This window comes from Lithohypha guttulata, assembly GCF_036872675.1.
Source record: "Lithohypha guttulata strain CCFEE 5908 chromosome Unknown scaffold_4, whole genome shotgun sequence".
Lineage (NCBI taxonomy): Eukaryota > Fungi > Ascomycota > Eurotiomycetes > Chaetothyriales > Trichomeriaceae > Lithohypha > Lithohypha guttulata.
Window position 1 is genome coordinate 899,608 of NW_027042753.1, and position 18,619 is coordinate 918,226.

An 18,619-nucleotide genomic window follows, 5' to 3' on the forward strand; every position below is an offset into this window, starting at 1 on the left:
TTGCTATTAGTGGATCATCATTCGGTTCGAGGCTGCCTGTAACGTGTCAGCACAAAAAACAATTCAGCAAGACTTCACGCGTTTTTCCCTTCGTCTCAATGTCAAGCAAACGCCTGGACAATCACAATGCTATTCTATGCTCATGAAGGAACCCACGAATGTGGAGGGCAGGGAAGGCCGAGACTGCTCACGCGCCGTGAGCGCGTCTGCGGCACTGGTCAGTCTGCTATGCCGTTTGGGTGTCTGTAATTTTACAGTATCGTGGATGGGTTCAATACCTATTCGTTCCCGTTCCAGGTATCGACTACGTTACAGGTATTGACTACCATCAGTAATACCTTACCAAAGCTTTCTGTTACGCTGCGTATCGTCTCATTCGTCCAGGTCAGTGGGCGCTCCAAATGCTTGCAGATGTCCTCTTGCTCGATGTATTGGTGGCCTATTCCAGGGTTATAGCTGTCTGACATGCATTCACGGCATGGCATGACTTCATCCCACGCAGTCACGCGCTTTAGCTCGTATTGCTGATCATCTTGAAGTTGGCTTCTTGGGCTCGCAGCATCCACGGTATTCTCTACACATTGCCGTTCTCGCATAGGGATTGGAAAGGGCATCCTCGAAGGGAATACTGAGCGCAATGGACACAGAACATCTCACTCCAGCAGCATGGCTGTTTAACCTGCTGACGCCAGGTATCTTGATGGTGGTGCTGACGCCAAGTGAGTTTCATATAAACAGCGATCACAAGATTACTGCCGTCGATATCTTCATGCTAATAACTACTACGTATCCAGCCTTCTTGCTAACCACACTCTTCAACCCGCGACTACTACTTAACTTCCAATTCGACAAACTTCAATCAAAGAGCTTCGCTTTATGGTGGTCAACTATCGGATCATGTCTTTCTAACGACGTCCCACAAGGTCTCCAGCCAATTCTCGACGAACACTGTCGCGGCAAAGTACTAGATATCGGCCCAGGGTCAGGTTTCCAGCTCAAACGTTTCAAGACAGCTTTCGAAGCAGGAAAGATCGATGAAATCTATGCCGTGGAGCCAGGGACTGAAATGCATGATCAGCTGAAAGGTGAAGCTATCAAGGTGTTTGGCGGGAAAGCTCCGAGGATGTACCAGATATTGTCTTGTGGTGCTCAACCCGACGCATTGATTCCGTACATGGATAAACATGGCCTGCTCCAGAATGACGAGGCCGAAGGACTTTTCGACACGATTGTCTGCATTCGAGCACTCTGTGGCATTCCAGATCCACGGGAGACTGCAAATCTCTTCTATCGCTTGTTGAAGCCTGGTGGTAAGATTATCTTCTTCGAGCATGTCGGAAATAGTGGCGATCGAAGAAGGTCGGGTAGCCGGATTGCGTATCTGTTGCAGAAGGTGTACATGATGCTTGGGTATCAGTTCTTGGCGAGTGGTTGTGATCTGACAAGGGATACGGCTGGGGATCTGAGAACTGCTGCGGCTGCTGATCATGGGTGGGATAAGGTGCGTGTCGTGGATCGCAATCCGGAGGGGTGTATCCCCGAGGTCTGGGGGTATATGCAGAAGAAAAGTAAGAGGCTTGCGTGAGTTACCCTGGTAGCGATGTTATTATACTGAGTCACATGATTGTGATAGAACAGCCTGGGAGTGAAAGACATGGGTGTTGTGTCCTACGTATATCGTACACGGAATTTTGTCGCTTTCAGTACTCGTTTGCTCCCTCGGTGAACACAAGGGAATTGAGATATATTGTCTTTTATCTTGCGCGAATAAATTGCAATGCTCATTCACCAGCTTCGCTCACACTGTCTCGTCCTCAGAATCATCCAATCCCTCACCATTCATGACTCTCTTCCACTCTTCCATAATTCCCTTCATCCCACCTGGAGTCGAGCCAGCATCCACCACATCCTTAGGTAATTTGTGAGCACTAAACTTCGTAGCCGAGAATTGATACGCTTCTGGATCGTCTCTCTGCACCAACCTGAACTCTGGCACGAACTCCTCATCTTCCGGTTCATCCATTGTCAATAATTCCAGCCACGAAAACAACAACGGATCTGTGCGTTGTGCCCATGGATTGATGTCGATGAGCCATACTCGATCGTGCGGTGGAGGTAGATACACATCAAAGGTGAAATTAGAGTCTGGAAAGTCCTTCAATATGTCTTCGAAGAACTCTTCAATCTTCAAGCTGAATTCGCTTCTCAAGTCGAAGAGGAACTGGAAGTGGTTCATTTCGCGCTGAGTGATAGCAATGAGCTTCTTGTTCCGGACAAAACACCGAAACTCCAACGATGGATTGAGATTGAATGATTTGCGAAGAATGAGGTGGTAAGGTACGTCTGCCGTATCGATACACCCGTCAAACGCTTGCTCTAAGTCATGCGTGATGAAATCCGACGATTTGAGTAAAAGATAAATCTCATTCGGCGTCCTGCATTCCATATCATTCGTGCTCGACATCCACGTGGCGTCCTTTGGTGCAGACCAGTTAAGCTTTGGGACTACCTTTCCACCTAATTCAGCGATTGTCGATCTGATCTTGTCGTGGACTTCAGGCCAATCTTCGGAAGGGTCGTCTTCGTCTTCACTGTCGGAGTAGCCGCTGTCGTCGTCGTTGCGTACCGTTTCGGGAGGAAGCATGATGCCGTCTGCGCGGAGGTAGTCTATGAATGGTTGGGTGAGAGGGATTAGACGTGCTTTGGGTGTTTTTGAGCGGTACCTGGGGTGCCATGAGTGGACTGAGCAATTGAGTATATGTTGTGCGGTAATCGGGGGGAAGGGTAGTGTCCTGTGAGTCGTTGAGTTTGACATTGCTGCGATAGTGGTTGGCAATGAATGCTTGAAACAGGTAGACCAGCAGCTGGGTACCTGTATCAAAGTCGGGATTAGAGTATCTCTGTCTTAGCAAAAGCTGTTGATAATGCTCAGGTATTTAAGGACAAAATAGGAAAATCTATGTTTATTGGTTGCAGTCGCGGAATTTGTGTACTTTGAGGTTTGCTCACTGGCGTACTCCCGAATAGGCGGTAATTGATACCACCGAAGTTTCTGGTCAAAGGCGTCACCACGTCAATGACTCAAAATATGCACGACATAGAAAAGACGTCGCCTCTCTCCTTCACATAATCAAAGGGAGCCTGTTTACCGATAACGAAAACCGTCAGCAGAGTAGACTCTGTCTGCAATTCAGTCTTTCGTATGTCGCATGAACGAACGGAGGTCGCTGTGGGTTGCTGGAGGTTGCTGGAGGTCTGCAGAAATTCCTGAAATTACCGGATCATCGAGCGCCAAGACTCGATATACCACACCAGGCCTAAATAGTCCTCCAGCCGCACAAATTGTATCTATAATAAACCCAAAATTTTGCCATCACAAATCAGCACATACAGCTGTTCAAATGGGGATGTGGTCTAGGTACGACTGGTTCTTCTCTAATCCTTGGATACAAATCCTAACGTCAAACAGTGGTATGACGTTTCCTTAGCATTCAGTGCCCTCCAAGGCCTGGAAAAGGTTCTGGGTTCGATTCGTGAGTGATTTCTTCAATTCAGCATCGGGCAATGTCTAACAATAATCAGCCAGCTTCTCCACGAGAATAATCTCTTTTTTTGCATTTTTTCGAGAGTGATTCTGCGAAGTTGAACATGGACGACAGTAGACTAATCTGGCATGACATCTCGGGACCTTGTTGTAGATGCTACGTATATGCTAGCGCGAGTCTACTCGAGTAGTACGACTGTGTGCTCGCGTTTTTGTGTCTATGGACTTGACAACTGTTTCGAAGCACTGTTACTAGCCATGCCACTTATTCCTCGAGTCTCACAGCACTTCTCTGCCTCTACAACATATCCAGCAAGGTATACCTGCTCAAATCGCGTCCTTCGACTCTCCCGTCCAAATTTGGCTCGAGAACTGAAATAGACATGCATCCTTTCTGACTTTGCAGCATTACTAACAGACTGACTGCAGCTTTGACCCAGAGTGTTAACTTACAACTCAACTCGTGACTTGAGCTCGATCGACTCTTCATCGTACACGGGAAAGAACCGTGAAAGGTCAGATCTCATAGGTAGGCAAGTAGGGCCGATCACACATTTGAAAGTGAATGCACAGCATGTGATCTATCAGTCTGTGTAGCTAGCTGAAGGTTTTGCGATAGGTATAGTCCGTTGTTAATATTCTCGGGATTACTTAGCCTTGAATGATAAAGGTGGTCTCGAGTTGGTGGTGCACATGATTCAGCGAGATGTGCTGTGTGAGCAGATTGAAGAACCGGTCGTTTTTTTATTCAGCCACGAACCAAAGAGCGCAGTGTGCTGTAAAGTAGCCGCCTCTGGAGTGTGCGTTACTCCTCAATCTCGGCAACCCTTTGCCGAGCACTCTATATCTTAGTCGTGCCTCGTACAGGACCAGTATCGTCTTCGCGTATGCACCAGTATATTCATTCGTGATCCATTGAATGTTCAGCTACTAACGGGACTCGTTCTCACATGATAACGCCGGCTAATTGGGACCTCTTGTGCGAATCCCATGAAATAACCACAATCTCAGCAATGCTTTCCCAGCCGAACCTGCTCATTAGATCCAGCTAAAGCCATGTTAGTGTTAGAGCTTAGAGAACCAGTCCTTGTACGTCCAACACCACACACAACTGAAAGGTATATGAGACGTAGATATTCTGCCTGTTGTACTTCTTTTCTTTTCCTTCCATATTCTCAAGACTTCTATTGCAGATACAAACACTTCATCCACTGAGGAGGTTCCTGACGCCTCCACAGCCTCGTCAAGATGCATTGCCGCCACATCCTCAGTAGCGTCGCCGCCGTTTTCTTTATCCACGGTGCTGAAGCAGCACCAACCACCACAACGATCACAGAGCAAGAGATTGCTTCCCTCCTGGCTGGCCCCGATCCAGCATGGATTGCAGACCCGGGAAACAACGCACACCTCCTAGATGAATGGGAGGCAGCTCTGGACAGACACAACCTAAAAGCCAACTTCACCGCCCGGTATCTAGCCGATCCAGCAGCCTATCCATACCTCCCTGTCAGCGATGATGAAATGACAGCGTCATGGAAGTTCTTCGAAAGCCTCCATCTCGACCCCGACATGACTCACCAAGCATCCGAGTTTAACCTCTCGTCTCCCAACAGCACTTCTAGCCTGGAAAAGCGTCAAACCAGTACCACTAATCTGCTTGACCTGGCGGTATGCGTATGCTGCGACACACGTGCATTCAGATGGTGCTGTGCTTTTTCGTGGATTCCTGGCAAATCCCGAAACTGCTGCGGAGCTCAGAAATATTACTGCCAGGACCGCGGACATATTGATCGTAATGGGGACCACGACTACAATTCAGTATGTGTTTGCAAGGGACTGGAGGACTGTCAGAGCAGTGGTCACTGGCCCAAGGGTATAAAGGGCAGATGTCCAGCCGAGGTACCCTATCAAAATCTCGGCGAGGGCCCGCCACGGAAAGAAAAGGACTGGTAATGTCGCAACGACCTAGTCAGGTCTTGCAAACATTGAATACATGGGACTCCGAGTGGTCGATAAATGAAAGTTGCTGTTTTGTATGGGAAAGAGGAGTTGTATGCATCTTGCAAGTTTGTTCGTTTGCATGAGCTGGTCTGGTCAAAGTACTAATTCTTCCAACACGTTCTCCATCTCTCCACGATCAAGTGGCACGCCTAGCATTTCAGTGCCGCTTGCGTCTTTCCGCGTGGTCAACATCTGATGGTCGTGGAATTCTTTGAGTAAAAATCGGAAATTCATATCGCTCGAGCAGATAAACTCTTCACTAGCTTTCTGATACAAGGTCCTGTATTCGATACCAATGTCTTCTGCTGCCTGACTGCGGCCATTTTGCTTCCGTGGTGTTGCTGTTGCATCAAGTAGACTAGGATCGATAAATTCATCTTCTGGCTCTGGTATTCCACCTGTCTCGTCATCGTTCAGGATTGTAAGAATTTCAGAGAGAAGAAGTCGATAGAGATTGCGGGCATTCTCGGGTAGTGATTTCAGCACAAAGCTGACACCTTGGCTACCACCAACACGTCGACCCTTTCGGCCAAGCAGTTCGTTTACATCGTCCACAACGTTCGTTTCTGTGTCGTAAGCAGCAAAGGTGGTGGCGTCGTGGAACAGGAGGCTATACTGATCACGAATATTGGACGGAAAGATCGAATTAAGGGTTGGAGTATCGCAAGTCATCAAGGTATTGATCATCGGATGTGCTGAAAGTCGTGCTAGCAAAGCCTGGTTGGCGGTCGTGCGAAAGGGAGAGGATACATGATCGATGCTATTGATCAACAAGTGGATTCGAAAAGGAGTATTATTCAGCCTAGTCAACAGGGTATCGAGGATGTCTTGAGGTTGGCCAACGAGACGGACTGGTGCTGGATCTTCCTCGTCAGGGTCTGCATGAAGAGCTGTAGCAATTGTATTTAAAACGTGTCGTACGTTGAGCTTGTGGGCATAGCCATTAATCACAACGATCTTGGGATGTGGTGCGTTCTTCTTTGCAGCTTGATGGCAAAGATACTCGGCAAAGTTGGTGACTAGCTGTCTCTTGCTTCCCCAACCATACAAACATATACTAAAGTCCTGATCCAGCTCGAACTGCCATTGTGGAAACGCTCTTCCGTGCAGCTTCAACAGATATCTCATTTCCAGCTCATGAGGGTCTTTGTACTTGCGCGATTCAGCGAGGTATTCGTCATGGGTGAGAAGGCCAAGAGCAGAGAAAGAGTTTGTAGAAGTAGGTTGTTGATTAGCTGGACCGACTCGAGTCTGAAAGAAGTAGCGCTCTTCAGGAGGAATATCACCGTCGGGAGTAGGTGTACGCTTGTTTCTGGCGCCTTTCGGTCTGCCTCTTCCTCGTTTCGAGGGAGTCTCCAGTGCAGTGTCTTCTCTAGCAGTGACTTCGATTGTGTCCGCAAGTGCATCTTCAGCTAGGGTTCGTAGGGAGGGATCGAGTTCGTCTTGATCTTCGCTCATGTCTATCTCACTAGCTACTGCTTGAGCCTTGCGCTTTTTGGCCAACGGCATTTTCGACGATTTGTTCATATCCCGCTGGTGTAAGCTATTTCAGAGTAGCACGGGTAAAGTCAAGTATAGGAGTCCATGCATGTTGCTGGACACGTGTATCGACCTAGGGTGGATAGAAAGAAGGATACTCGCTCATCGAGGCTGCACACACCCCGTCACTGAGATCTCCCTCCTGGTACATGCTGAGCAATATTGATCTTGCGAAGCGACCTGACAAGCAAGAACATGTCTGGAGTCCAAAAAGGGCAGGGGCCTTCTTGAGGCTCCACCACGCTGCGGTCGCTTACAGCCCATGGGGTCGATACACAGCGTTTACGCAAACTCGCTCTGTGCAGTATGTGTTGTGAGGGATCACGAAGTGCTAGTCAGCAAGTCTCCGCGAAAGACATCAATGGTAGATTTGCATATATGTGAGAGGCTTGAGTAGTCAAAATACGATGTCAAACTGAGGCTTTCCTTCCTCTCCCCTACATGATTATCTGATAACAACTACTCTATCTGCGCAAGGCTGGTTGTGATCTTGCATCAAACACGAGCGCGACATACTTGCTTGGACACCCATCCTCACCATGGCAGGATCGGCACTGGCAGTAGTGAAGGTGAGCAAGACTGGAATCCATCGCGAGGAAGTCACTGATCGTGGCCAAAGACTGCATTGATACCTCTCCTGGTAGCAGCAGCGCTATACCTGCTACTCATGTTCGTCCTCTTGCCCATATACAGGCGTCATCGAGCCGATATAGCGCGTTACTCACAATACGCGCCGTTGACATCTACATTGCAATCTACGACTTCGATCTTTGGCGAATACATACCAGATGCGCTGCGACCCAGATCGATACGAGAGAGACTGGGCGATCTGATCTTCCGGCTAGTACTGCCGTCTTTATGGAAGTTCAGGAATAGAGGAGACGACGGAGATACTGATGGGAGAGGCAGACGAGATAGCGCAAGTAGTGATGAGGATGGTGGCTTGTTCAATCAGGAAAGCGGAGAAGCCATGGTGGGATTCGACATGAACGAACAAGGTAGAGGAATCCATGGCCAAAGAAGAAATGATGCAAGACTAGGCATACGAGATTCAGGCGAGGCTCGTGCTATTAATGCTGCAGTCGATCACACGAGGCATGGAGACGAGGCCTCAATACAAAGACTGAGCCGAGAACTCGAGGAAGGCTTCCGCGACGAGTCAGCAAGTGAAGACAGCGACGAGGAAGTCACAGTGGGGAGGAGGAGATTGAGTATGGCCAGTAATCGATAGTAATAGTGGCAGTAGAAGCTCTGAGGACTTGCTTTCCATATCAGCGCTTTGACAGGTTCTTTGGATGAGTCCGTAATGCGTTGTCGTACATGTATGCAGGGTCACAGCATTCTTAGAACAGTAGTAGGCTTGCACACGACGTGGAACAAGATCTACGAGCAAACATGCACAACGAAGCACGAAGCAACCTCGAACACACCAGTGACGCACATCTTTCGACGTGCCGGCACAGGGCCAGAACTGGAGACAATCTCGAAAAGTTTTGGTTTGTTGACTCCCGATCTCGCTAAACATGCACGGCATGAATGTGGTGCCCTATTGCGACTCTGATTTCTGCTGTGCTTTTTTCTCTTTTACACCGCATTGCAACTTATAACATAGCACATCACTGCTCACGATCGTGTTCGAAAGCCCTATGGACCTTCGATTTTACGATCGACTCTCATCTCAGCATCCATTATGACGGCCTTAAATGGCGTTGATGACGCCCCACCAAGGGGAAAAGTTATTCAAAAATTTGGTGGTATGTGGGAAGCCTTCCAGAAGGGCAGTAATGAACTTTACTAACAATTATTCTGCCAGGCACATCCGTTGGAAAGTTCCCGATCGATATTGTCAACGTTGTCAAGTCGAGTCTCGTCGACAACGATGTGGCCATTGTGTGCTCTGCCAGGTCCAGTTCCACCAAAGCTGCTGGTACCACAAACAGATTGCTCCGTGCTGCCTCGGACGCTGAGAACCACTACTCAAAGTCCTTCCACACCCTGATCGATGCCGTTCGTGCTGACCACATCGAAACCGCCGAGAAGGAGATCAAGACGCCAGAGCTACAAGCAAGATTAAAACAGGAGGTCAATGATGAATGCGATCTAGTCATCCGCATACTTGAGGCTGCTCAGACTCTCGGAGAGACGAGTCCGAGGTCTCGAGATAAGGTTATGAGTGTTGGTGAAAAGCTGAGCTGCAGATTCATGACCGCGCTTCTGGAAGAGCATGGCGTTCCTGCTCAATACGTCGATTTTGCCGACATCATCGACTTCAAGGTTGAACACAGTCTCAACCAGGACTTCTACGATAGTGTGGCAGCAAACATGGCAAAATTTCTGCCAGCATCTTCTGAAATAGTGCCAGTCATTACTGGCTATTTTGGCGCCATTCCTCGAGGACTCCTTACCACAGTCGGTCGAGGGTATACGGACCTTTGTGCTGCTCTTGTGGCGGTGGGCACACACGCACAGGAATTGCAGATTTGGAAAGAGGTGGACGGCATCTTCACTGCTGATCCTCGAAAGGTGCCAACGGCCCAGCTCATTCCACAAATCAGTCCGGCCGAAGCAGCCGAACTGACATTCTATGGCTCAGAGGTCATTCATCCGTCCACCATGGATCAGGTCATTCGAGCCAGGATCCCGATCAGGATCAAGAATGTTATGAACCCCCGAGGCAAGGGCACCGTCATCTACCCAGACTCTGCCCATGAGCTGGAACCAACGTTGCAAAATGGCGCCTCTCCACTTTTTCGATCCAGAAGCTCGACGTTGGTGAATGGATTGACTGGCAAACGACCCAAGCGACCAACTGCGGTAACCATGAAGCATCAAATTTTGGTGGTCAATGTGCACTCGAACAAGAGGTCGCTTTCTCACGGCTTCTTTGCCGGCATTTTTGCGACACTAGACAAATGGAGACTGTCAGTCGATGTCATCTCTACGAGTGAAGTGAATATCTCAATGGCTCTGCATTCTGAAGCGCCACTCTATACAGGTGGAGGTGACGACGAGTACAAAATTGTTGACCAAGATCTTCAAGGCGCTATCAATGATTTGAGATCATTTGGTGCCGTTGATATAATTCCGGATATGGCTATCGTGAGCCTGGTTGGTAAACAGATGAAGAATATGGTGGGCGTAGCGGGTAGAATGTTCTCTACACTGGGTGAGAACAACGTGAACATAGAGATGATTTCTCAAGGTGAGCCCTTTTCACCAAATTATGATTATCAAAACTAACGCAGGAGTAGGTGCATCCGAGATCAATATATCGTGTGTCATTGAGGAGAGAGACGCTGACCGGGCACTTAATATCTTGCATACAAATCTGTTCACTTTTCTGGATAACTGAGATGGAGCACCAATCACATGTACCAGGATAGTCCGGAACATAGCTATCCATTCGATGTGAGATCGACGGGGTTTTGGCTTCTACAATTCCGGGCTCCCAGCTCTAGATGGTCTGTAGATTTATAGATATAGCAAGCAGATCTCAATCTCTCTATACGTAGACGTATTGCGCGATCTGCTTGCAGCGGAATGAACAATTCTACAGATCGAGATTCGAGATGTCGCGCAGCACAGACAAGCTCATGTCAGGCACAGCCATCTACGGCAAGCCAGAACCAGTCAATGCAGCCGACCTGGATACAATCTCATACTAGCTTCGCATATGCGTTGGCCAGCGCTGCAAGGGAAGACGCAAGAAAGCGTTAAACGTCAGCGAATGGAACGACAGTTCCTGGCATACGGTCACACTAAGCTTGAATTGGCGTGTGTATGAGCGGCCCTCTTTGACGTGAGAGAGGCGGATATGATTGGAAGGTCTCACATCTGGGCGTGTCGCGTCCGTAGCTTCATTCAAACCTCTTCCTTTGGAGTGACATGCCTGTAGACCTGCTTTTCTGCCAGGTTTGAGCGTCAAAGTGGGCGGCCGTGTCGATAAGGGAATCTTACAAACCTCCGGCCGGGCGTCCACCACGTTCGGTCTCATCATACAGGATTTCCTCATAGCCGTGATATGAAGCGGAGAGCAGCCACACTCGTATCGGTCGGCTCTTATGGACAGGCACAATCTCACCCACTTCGAATCTTCCACCTGCGCCTGCCCACTTCGACTTTACTAACCTCTGTTCCTCCCACCGTTGCACATATACACATACTTCAGTACTTATACCCTGGTTCGGGTCATTGGTGCACCCACGAAACACATACGAGCATTATCACCATCAGACCACAAACGACGATTTACGAATAGCATTTAATTTCGCACGGGACAGAGCCTGCCCTCCTTCGCGCTCGAGCCACGACCAACGAGAAGAACACCTTCAAACCCTTCGTTCTTTCTCAAAATCTGTCAAACGGAGACCAGGCACAATAGTCGTTGATAGCTGTCAAAATACGTCGTTGGGGTCAAAGAAGTGCAAGCACGCCGCCGACTCATTTGGCACATTTTGGGTCTACCTTAAGCTTCCGACGATACCGACTTCGCCGCGTCTGCAATTTCCACAATTTTGACCCCAGCTCACCGCCAACGTGCGCTGACGCGCAGTTTGATATAGAGATACGCATGACCAGGTTTCGGATATTCTAACCCATCAACCACCATGTCGCCGACGCGTCAACCACCGCCCATCCAGATATACCAAGACTTCACTGAGGTACACCCCCACCCCCACCCACTTTCACACCCTCTACCACAGAAGCGACCACGACCTCAACTCGCACCTTCCGCCATGCCACTACAGGCCAGTCAAAGAATCAATTCGCAGGTGGCCTATCCAACCATACATATGCATTCGAAGCACCACATGTCGCCCATAAAATCCAACTATCCCCCAATGCCAGGCGACTACTCGACTATGAACTTGGTTCCCAGCATGTCCCTTCCAGAGTCTATACCTATATACACTGATAGTCCTCAAAAGAGAATAAGTCTGCCATCTTCTCAACCACTGATGCCTGCACACTCTCTACATCCTCAACCCGTCTACACTGCGTGGGATGGTAATTTCCAGCACTTCGACCAAGAAAATTTTCAGATGCACATGCCTCTGCCTGATAACTTTGTCGACTTTCCCGACCCTTCGCAGGTCCGAAGAGCCCCTCTAAAACGTTCATACTCCGAAACTGTTCCAAGTAGCGACAAACCCTTCAAGAAAGGAAAGCCAACCACTTTCCAAGAAATAGGCGAGGAACCTGTTGAGCTGCCAGAGCCTGAAGACATGCCTACTGTCTCTGATGATGGACAGAAGCCACCCTATAGTTATGCTCAGATGATTGGCATGGCTATTCTCAGAGCACCAGGTCGTCGCTTGACGCTTGCCAGTATATACGACTGGATCGCGACCACTTTTGCCTTCTACAGAGAGGATCCCAAGACTGGTTGGCACAATAGTATACGACACAACTTGTCTCTCAACAAGGCCTTCATCAAGCAGGAACGTCCCAAGAGTGATGCTGGCAAAGGCTGTTACTGGGTCATTCAACCTGGTATGGAAGCTCAATTCTTCAAGGACAAGCCACGGAAGAACAATAGCATTAACATGCACATGCAACAGCCCTTTAGCTCCCAGCCAATGATGCAAGCTATGCCACAACCAATTACAGAAGTCATGCAGCCGAAGAGTTGGATCGTCCAGTCGCAGAACATTATCGAGCCCGTTGCTCCTGTCCCGCCTGTTCGGCCACAGACTGCTCCCGCAGCTGATCTAGCTCTACCTGAGCTCTCTTCTGATGCCACACTGCCTGCCTCGGATCCTGCTTTGCATGAGGAAGAGATCATTCTAAGCAAGGAGGTACCTGATCTGCCTGCGCCTTCCATGCTACCACCGCCGTCCTCACCTCCTGTCATCAACTCATCTCCTCCAGTGGTACCTCGAACTTCGCAGCGAACATCGTCTCCTGCTAGAAATGTTCATCCCTCGCACAAGCGACGACAGACAAGTGGTATGGATGACAGCGGCTATTTTTCATCACTCGAGTCGTCTGCCCATCGACCGAGGAATGGCGGTGTTATGCTCACCTCGGAGCTTGGATGCGTGCCCAGGAAGAAGGTCGGCCGTGCTGAAGAAGAGATTGCTCGCATTAGAAGCTCTTCCCACGATATTACTCCCAGTGGTCGTCGTTCCAAGAACCCAGCTTTGAACACTCGACGGTCTTCCTCACCACTTCAACAGAGCCCTCCTGCTGTACCTGCTACCCCTCCTGTAATTTTCAAGAAACCATTCCTGCCACCACAGTCTATCTCACCTAATACTCAGCTACGTCGTCATCGAGAAGAAATGGTTCGATTCATAGGAGGATCGCCAGGCAAGCGAGATGACCAGTTGGCAGTCGAATTTGATGCGTATAGTCCTGCCTTTAAGTTGGCTACCCCAGGCCTATCTCACTCGTTTGATGATAACTTCTTGTATGATTTCAACAATCCAGGAACGCCTATTGGATCCTCACCCATCAAGTCGGTCTTTTCTGCTCGGCCACCTATGCAGCGATTCAATACCTCAGCTGGCATTCTGTCAGACGTGACAAAGCGTGCCAATGGCAAGTTCAACGCTAAAACACCTAGCAAGATTCCTGACAACGTCACATTCAAGCCTCCAACGACAACAAATTTTGCTGGCTCGCCACTTAAGAAGTCATTCACTACAAAGACTCCTGATTTCTTTGCCGACTTCAATGACGAGAATGCAGATAATCTGTTCGATTTTGGCTCCTTCCCGGACGAGGCGTCAGAGGACGGTGAAGAGCTGGATATTTCTAAGGGTTTCACTAAGATTGGCAGTGCCAACAACAATCTGTCTGCTCTTACCTCCACTATGCCAACTACTAAGTCAAGACCGGTCTTTGCTCGAAGCTCTACTTCACGATTTTAGGTGGATACTCTTCTGGCGTCCGGAAACCAAGACTTGATCAGAAACCCTGCTAAGACTACCTCAAAAACATGCCACACCATTTCTGGCGATATTTTCACCAAAGCCTTGTTAGGCTGTATCATGGCACAAAGTACTTGAACTACGTGTTTTGGACAAGATGGAATCTTGCTCCCTTCAAATTTAATCTCATCGACTCAACTTTTCTTGCTTACGAAATTATCACGAAATAGATACAACGAGTTTATGCGCAACGTCATCTCCTCAACGTCGAATGAACATGTTAATGCGGACGAGCTTGAATAGCTCTTGGGAAGTGAGTACATTGGGACGGACGGATAACGTCTTTACGAATCAGGAGTTGGGTTATGGGAGTTTAGGAGCGATTAGTTATCGTGCTTTTTGTGCAGCGCGTCGTTGTGTTTATTCGAGCTTGGAGTCTAATTTGGGTAGCTGGGATGGCCGCACTCGGTTGCAGTCAACGAGACCTTTTAGGACAGCACTAAGGCAGGAAGTGATACAGCTGGAGGTCAAAGACGAAAAGTTTGGGGATGTGTTGGGCTATGCAAAAAAGACAGAAGATGCTTGGGAGAGAAGTAGGCCAAACGTTGTAATCAGATTATCCTGCCATGAAATACTTTCGCTTTCTCTCACCCGCAATATACTCACCATGCGAAAACCACAAGCTCGAGCTAGCTGGCCCTTTCACACGATTGACGAATGAGGGAGCAACAGCAGCAAAGGCGGCAACTATATGTGCCTCAAAGTGTATATGCCTCAACCCAACTCAACTAGACCCTGATCACACTCCAACGCCAAAATCAGTCACTTTCCTCTGCCTTCCCTCTTCTTCCCCAGTCCCTTACACACACCACTTCATACATTTAATTAACTCCAAGAATTCCAGCTCCACCCTTCTCAGCTCCCTTTCCTCCTCCCATCTCACACTTCACTGCACCGCAACCAAAACCGCACTCCCGAAAAACGCCCCAAAATTCACAGCTGAAAACCCCGTCGCAATCGTCATCCGCCGACATCCCCGGGTATTATCCCAGACACCGATTTTCTCAGGGCCTGCACAGGCGCCTTGGCCCTGGGCGGCGGAATGGGCGCCGTAGATGAAGGCGGAGAGGGTGGAAGGGTTAGTGGTGTTGGGTTCTTCTGGGATGTGGTGTTGTGTGTGATTTTGTGGAGCAGTGTAGAGGGAGTCTAAACTTACGGATGCACAGAGAGGTTTCTCTCATATATGAGCTCGTGATGTGTATAACACGCTGCGCAGTAATGCTGCCAACGCTTCGATGTTGTGGTCATGCCTCGACCGTCTTGATACGTAGGATAACCCTCTGGTGCGTGCGGTCTGTTATCGGCGCATGCACAGCAGCAAGCAACAGAGCTAAATAAGCATTTGATCGTTACCTCTTGATCGCACGGTCCCACGATGCTTGTCTCTCAGTGGACTAGTGACTGTTCAGCTTTAGACTCGAGAACAAAAAGGACTTCAAGTGATCTTCTCGTGGTCCAGCGACGCGGACATGCAAAATTAAACTTCTGAGTCGTGTTGCAACCATCCTGAAGCAGATCTCTATTGGTTACACCCCCGTCATGCCGTCGTTGAAGCCATTGTTTCAAGAATGTCGCGGGCACGTTGTCGCCCGCTCTAAGAAGTAGTTGGCAAGCAGGTGGATTAGGACATATCACCGCAACTGCGAGGGCGTTTGAGAGGGTCTCCATGGTCGGCTTTGTTCCTCCACTTAGTAACGTATCACACAGTCGAGAATGCTCGTCCTTGATCGCGAGAGCTGGAAGCGGATGAAAGCTACAACAAACGATACCGGCTGCTAGGGGTGTAACAAGGCTTTCAATATTGTTACTGCATTCATTTATGTTAGCCCCTGCTTGTAGGAGAAGTAAAGTGTGCAGAACCCAGTGCAGGCCTGAAGAGAAAACAAGAGCGTTGGTGTGCACCGGCTCAGCACCGACTTCGAGAAGCACTCGAAGCTTGCTCAATCTTGCCTCGAAGACATCGCATAACTCGTGCGGGGCCCAGGGGTTCATCACGGCCTCTAAAGGACATGTAATCTTTTCGTCAAGTACAGGCATTTGTATCTTTGCGTTTGGATTGGCGCCGCGGATGCATATGCAGGCAACAAGATCAGCGTCGATGTAAATGTTGGTGCACGCCATCATGAGCACAAGGTCTATGTCCGATTGAGTCAGTCGGGCGCACTTCAGCCCATCACTAAGTCTTCGAACAGCTGTCTATCACGCTCCAGAGCTCTCTGGCGCTGTCTATCACGCTCCGCCTCCAGAGCTCTCCGGAGTTTGACAAGTGTCAGTGCAAAGCGGGACACCTTTGCACCAGAACCTCGACGATTGGGAGGAGGGACTCGTGTGGCTGAAACCTGTTTTTGATCTGCGCTCGGTTCTAGATGGGTCTTGACTTCGCGTGCTGAGTGGGTTTGAACATTGTTCGGTTCCGGAGGACGTATGCTGTCACGCTGTTCCGACAAATGTGTGGGAGTCAACGATTGCTGCGAAGCCTGGGGGGGACTGTTGGTGAATGCTGACTGAGATAGCTTGTGCTGCACATTGTCAAGTGAGCTGTCATTGTCGCCATGGAGAAAAGCTGTATCCTGATCAGTAGGCCTCTCTTCGTCGAAGTGGCCAGCTGTCACAGCCTTCGCAAACCACTTGAAAATGAAGTTACGTTGAGAAGTGAACATTTCAAGTGTGATACCATGTTCCTCGAATTCTTTTCGAACAGCTCGCCATTGTGCCCGTTCATCGCCATTCAGGGAGTCAATCGTCACTGATGAAACTACAGACCCGTCCATATTGCCGCGTCGAAATTCAAGAAGTAAGGCTTCGAGCTTGCGTGCTACATTGAGCTGTGAGGTGGTCATGAAAGCTGTGAGCATTCCTACGTGAGAGGTAATACGAGCTCTAATCTGATTGATCTCGTTCGAATGCCACTGTAGCCGGTCCCAAGTCCTCCTCTGCTGCAGTCCAAGGCTTTCATACTTTTGAACAATTGCACCGAGCTCCTCCGCGATGTCTGTGCACCCAACGAGAATGATAGTCAACCTGGCGGACCGGTCGCTCGAGCGTAACTCTTCTGGAAATACTTCTTCACATTCTTTGAGGAAGGCGTGGAGGGAGTTCAGTTCTTGCGAAATATTGTAATAACTCTCTGGTGTGGTTCTGCATTTCTTGTACAGCTTCCAGACAGTGCTAATCGTGCTGTTGATTTGGATTGACACATTCTGTGTGGTGTGATTGTAGCTGTTACCGAGCTGTACCCGCGCCTGGCCGCCAACCTCGACGGTGCCATAGACATTTCCAACTCGATGTTCATCGTTGCGAAGCTGGGGCGAGGACATAGCGTAGTCTGTCTATTCCTGGGTAGGCATCGCTTGAAATCTCAGACTTGAAGACTAGTCATGTGTTATTTGTGCTGGAAAGGACCTCAGACACGGCGTGATGTTCGCTACATCTGCTAACCGGTCGAGACTGCGGTTCTGCAGCTTGCAAGATGATCAGGCTGAAGGCTCGGTCGTAGTCTGTTCATGACCTTCAAAAAGGCAAGTCGATCCATGCAACTTTGCGGGCACTTTCGAGGTCCCGGAACTAGCATGTACGAGCTGATTGTCGTGTCCTATCAGAGGCTTGAAGTCATGAGGCGGGGTCAGCTGTCACAGCCTCTAATTACTACATCTCGTGGAGTACTGTGAGTTGTTCGATGCCGGTGGCCAGACAATGGGATCGTCGTTGACAACGTTGTTCCCCGTCGACGTACCTGACACACCGAAGGACTCCAGCACGTCGATCAGATTTTGTCCTCATACTGTAACCTGATCTCGAGGTGTTTCAGAATTGTGTCTACCACTGAAACCTCTAGGGATCATCGGAGGCAATACTTAGGCAATCGCATTACTCATGGCCACGTGATGGCGTTGGCTCTTTAACTTGTTTTAGCCATGCTTGAAGCGTAATAGAATTTCCGCGGTTGGGTGGCTCTGCTACTTCACGTCTTGTCCCTCCTTCTCGACTGATGGGCACAAAATGCCCATCACGGTGTCAAGTCATGCAGGTTGTCATCGATCCCTTTACTCCTGACTGTACCACTGGCTTGACTTCGAATCTCCACTAACACAATGCGACGAGGGCGATCAAAACACCCGTAACCGTTGTCAGACATAAATGTCAAGCCAACACGAGAGCTATGCCTGCGTTGGTGGACAGTAGAGACTCACTCTTACTTGGGATATGGCTGAACCCTTTCTGCGTCTACATGACTAGAGAGCATAGCATAATCATCTCGACGACATACGCGTTCCTACTCCTTCTTTATGTTAAATCTCTCACCCCAAATTTTTAAGCTCGTGTTTCGCTATACCAATCATCGATACAAGTGAGGTCATCATCAGAAAGCACAAGAGAGGTCCCGCAAGATACGTGATAGCCACAGAAGCGCACCTGCATACTTGTTGATCTTCGTTTGGATTGAGTTCAGCAATTCTAAGATTACAGGTGGCAGGACCTACTTACTCAAAGCTTGCACCGAACGTTTACTGCGGATATCATAAGATGCTATGTGCTAACAGCCAAGGAGAATAGTATTATGTTTACTATAACCGAACTCTTGGTCTCACGCAGTATCCAA

General features: G+C 49.0%; 7 protein-coding genes across 7 annotated transcripts; 4 read left to right on the forward strand and 3 right to left on the reverse strand.

Annotated features, from left to right (window-relative positions):
* Window positions 1-637: 637 nt before the first annotated feature.
* LTR64_005473 (uncharacterized protein) lies at window positions 638-1,585 on the forward strand (the record flags this gene model as incomplete). The annotated part of the gene is made up of 2 exons (XM_064899812.1): window positions 638-719; window positions 924-1,585. 2 exons carry the CDS (start codon window positions 638-640, stop codon window positions 1,583-1,585), a joined length of 744 nt encoding a protein of 247 aa, XP_064753124.1.
* A 213-nt stretch (window positions 1,586-1,798) lies between these two features.
* Window positions 1,799-2,644, reverse strand: LTR64_005474 (uncharacterized protein; the record flags this gene model as incomplete). The annotated part of the gene is made up of 2 exons (XM_064899813.1): window positions 1,799-1,928; window positions 1,983-2,644. 2 exons carry the CDS (start codon window positions 2,642-2,644, stop codon window positions 1,799-1,801), a joined length of 792 nt encoding a protein of 263 aa, XP_064753125.1.
* Window positions 2,645-4,792: 2,148 nt separating this feature from the next.
* Window positions 4,793-5,497, forward strand: LTR64_005475 (uncharacterized protein; the record flags this gene model as incomplete). The annotated part of the gene is made up of 2 exons (XM_064899814.1): window positions 4,793-5,218; window positions 5,303-5,497. 2 exons carry the CDS (start codon window positions 4,793-4,795, stop codon window positions 5,495-5,497), a joined length of 621 nt encoding a protein of 206 aa, XP_064753126.1.
* A 141-nt stretch (window positions 5,498-5,638) lies between these two features.
* On the reverse strand, window positions 5,639-7,235 carry ORC2 (Origin recognition complex subunit 2; the record flags this gene model as incomplete). Its single annotated transcript, XM_064899815.1, has 2 exons — window positions 5,639-7,078; window positions 7,206-7,235. 2 exons carry the CDS (start codon window positions 7,233-7,235, stop codon window positions 5,639-5,641), a joined length of 1,470 nt encoding a protein of 489 aa, XP_064753127.1.
* A 1,539-nt stretch (window positions 7,236-8,774) lies between these two features.
* LTR64_005477 (uncharacterized protein) lies at window positions 8,775-10,324 on the forward strand (the record flags this gene model as incomplete). The annotated part of the gene is made up of 2 exons (XM_064899816.1): window positions 8,775-8,838; window positions 8,898-10,324. The coding sequence occupies 2 exons, from the start codon at window positions 8,775-8,777 to the stop codon at window positions 10,322-10,324; spliced, it is 1,491 nt and encodes a 496-aa protein (XP_064753128.1).
* A 1,367-nt stretch (window positions 10,325-11,691) lies between these two features.
* HCM1 (Forkhead transcription factor) lies at window positions 11,692-13,959 on the forward strand (the record flags this gene model as incomplete). Its single annotated transcript, XM_064899817.1, has 2 exons — window positions 11,692-11,745; window positions 11,788-13,959. 2 exons carry the CDS (start codon window positions 11,692-11,694, stop codon window positions 13,957-13,959), a joined length of 2,226 nt encoding a protein of 741 aa, XP_064753129.1.
* Window positions 13,960-16,184: 2,225 nt separating this feature from the next.
* On the reverse strand, window positions 16,185-17,336 carry LCB2_2 (serine palmitoyltransferase component; the record flags this gene model as incomplete). The annotated part of the gene is made up of 1 exon (XM_064899818.1): window positions 16,185-17,336. One exon carries the CDS (start codon window positions 17,334-17,336, stop codon window positions 16,185-16,187), a length of 1,152 nt encoding a protein of 383 aa, XP_064753130.1.
* Window positions 17,337-18,619: the final 1,283 nt, after the last annotated feature.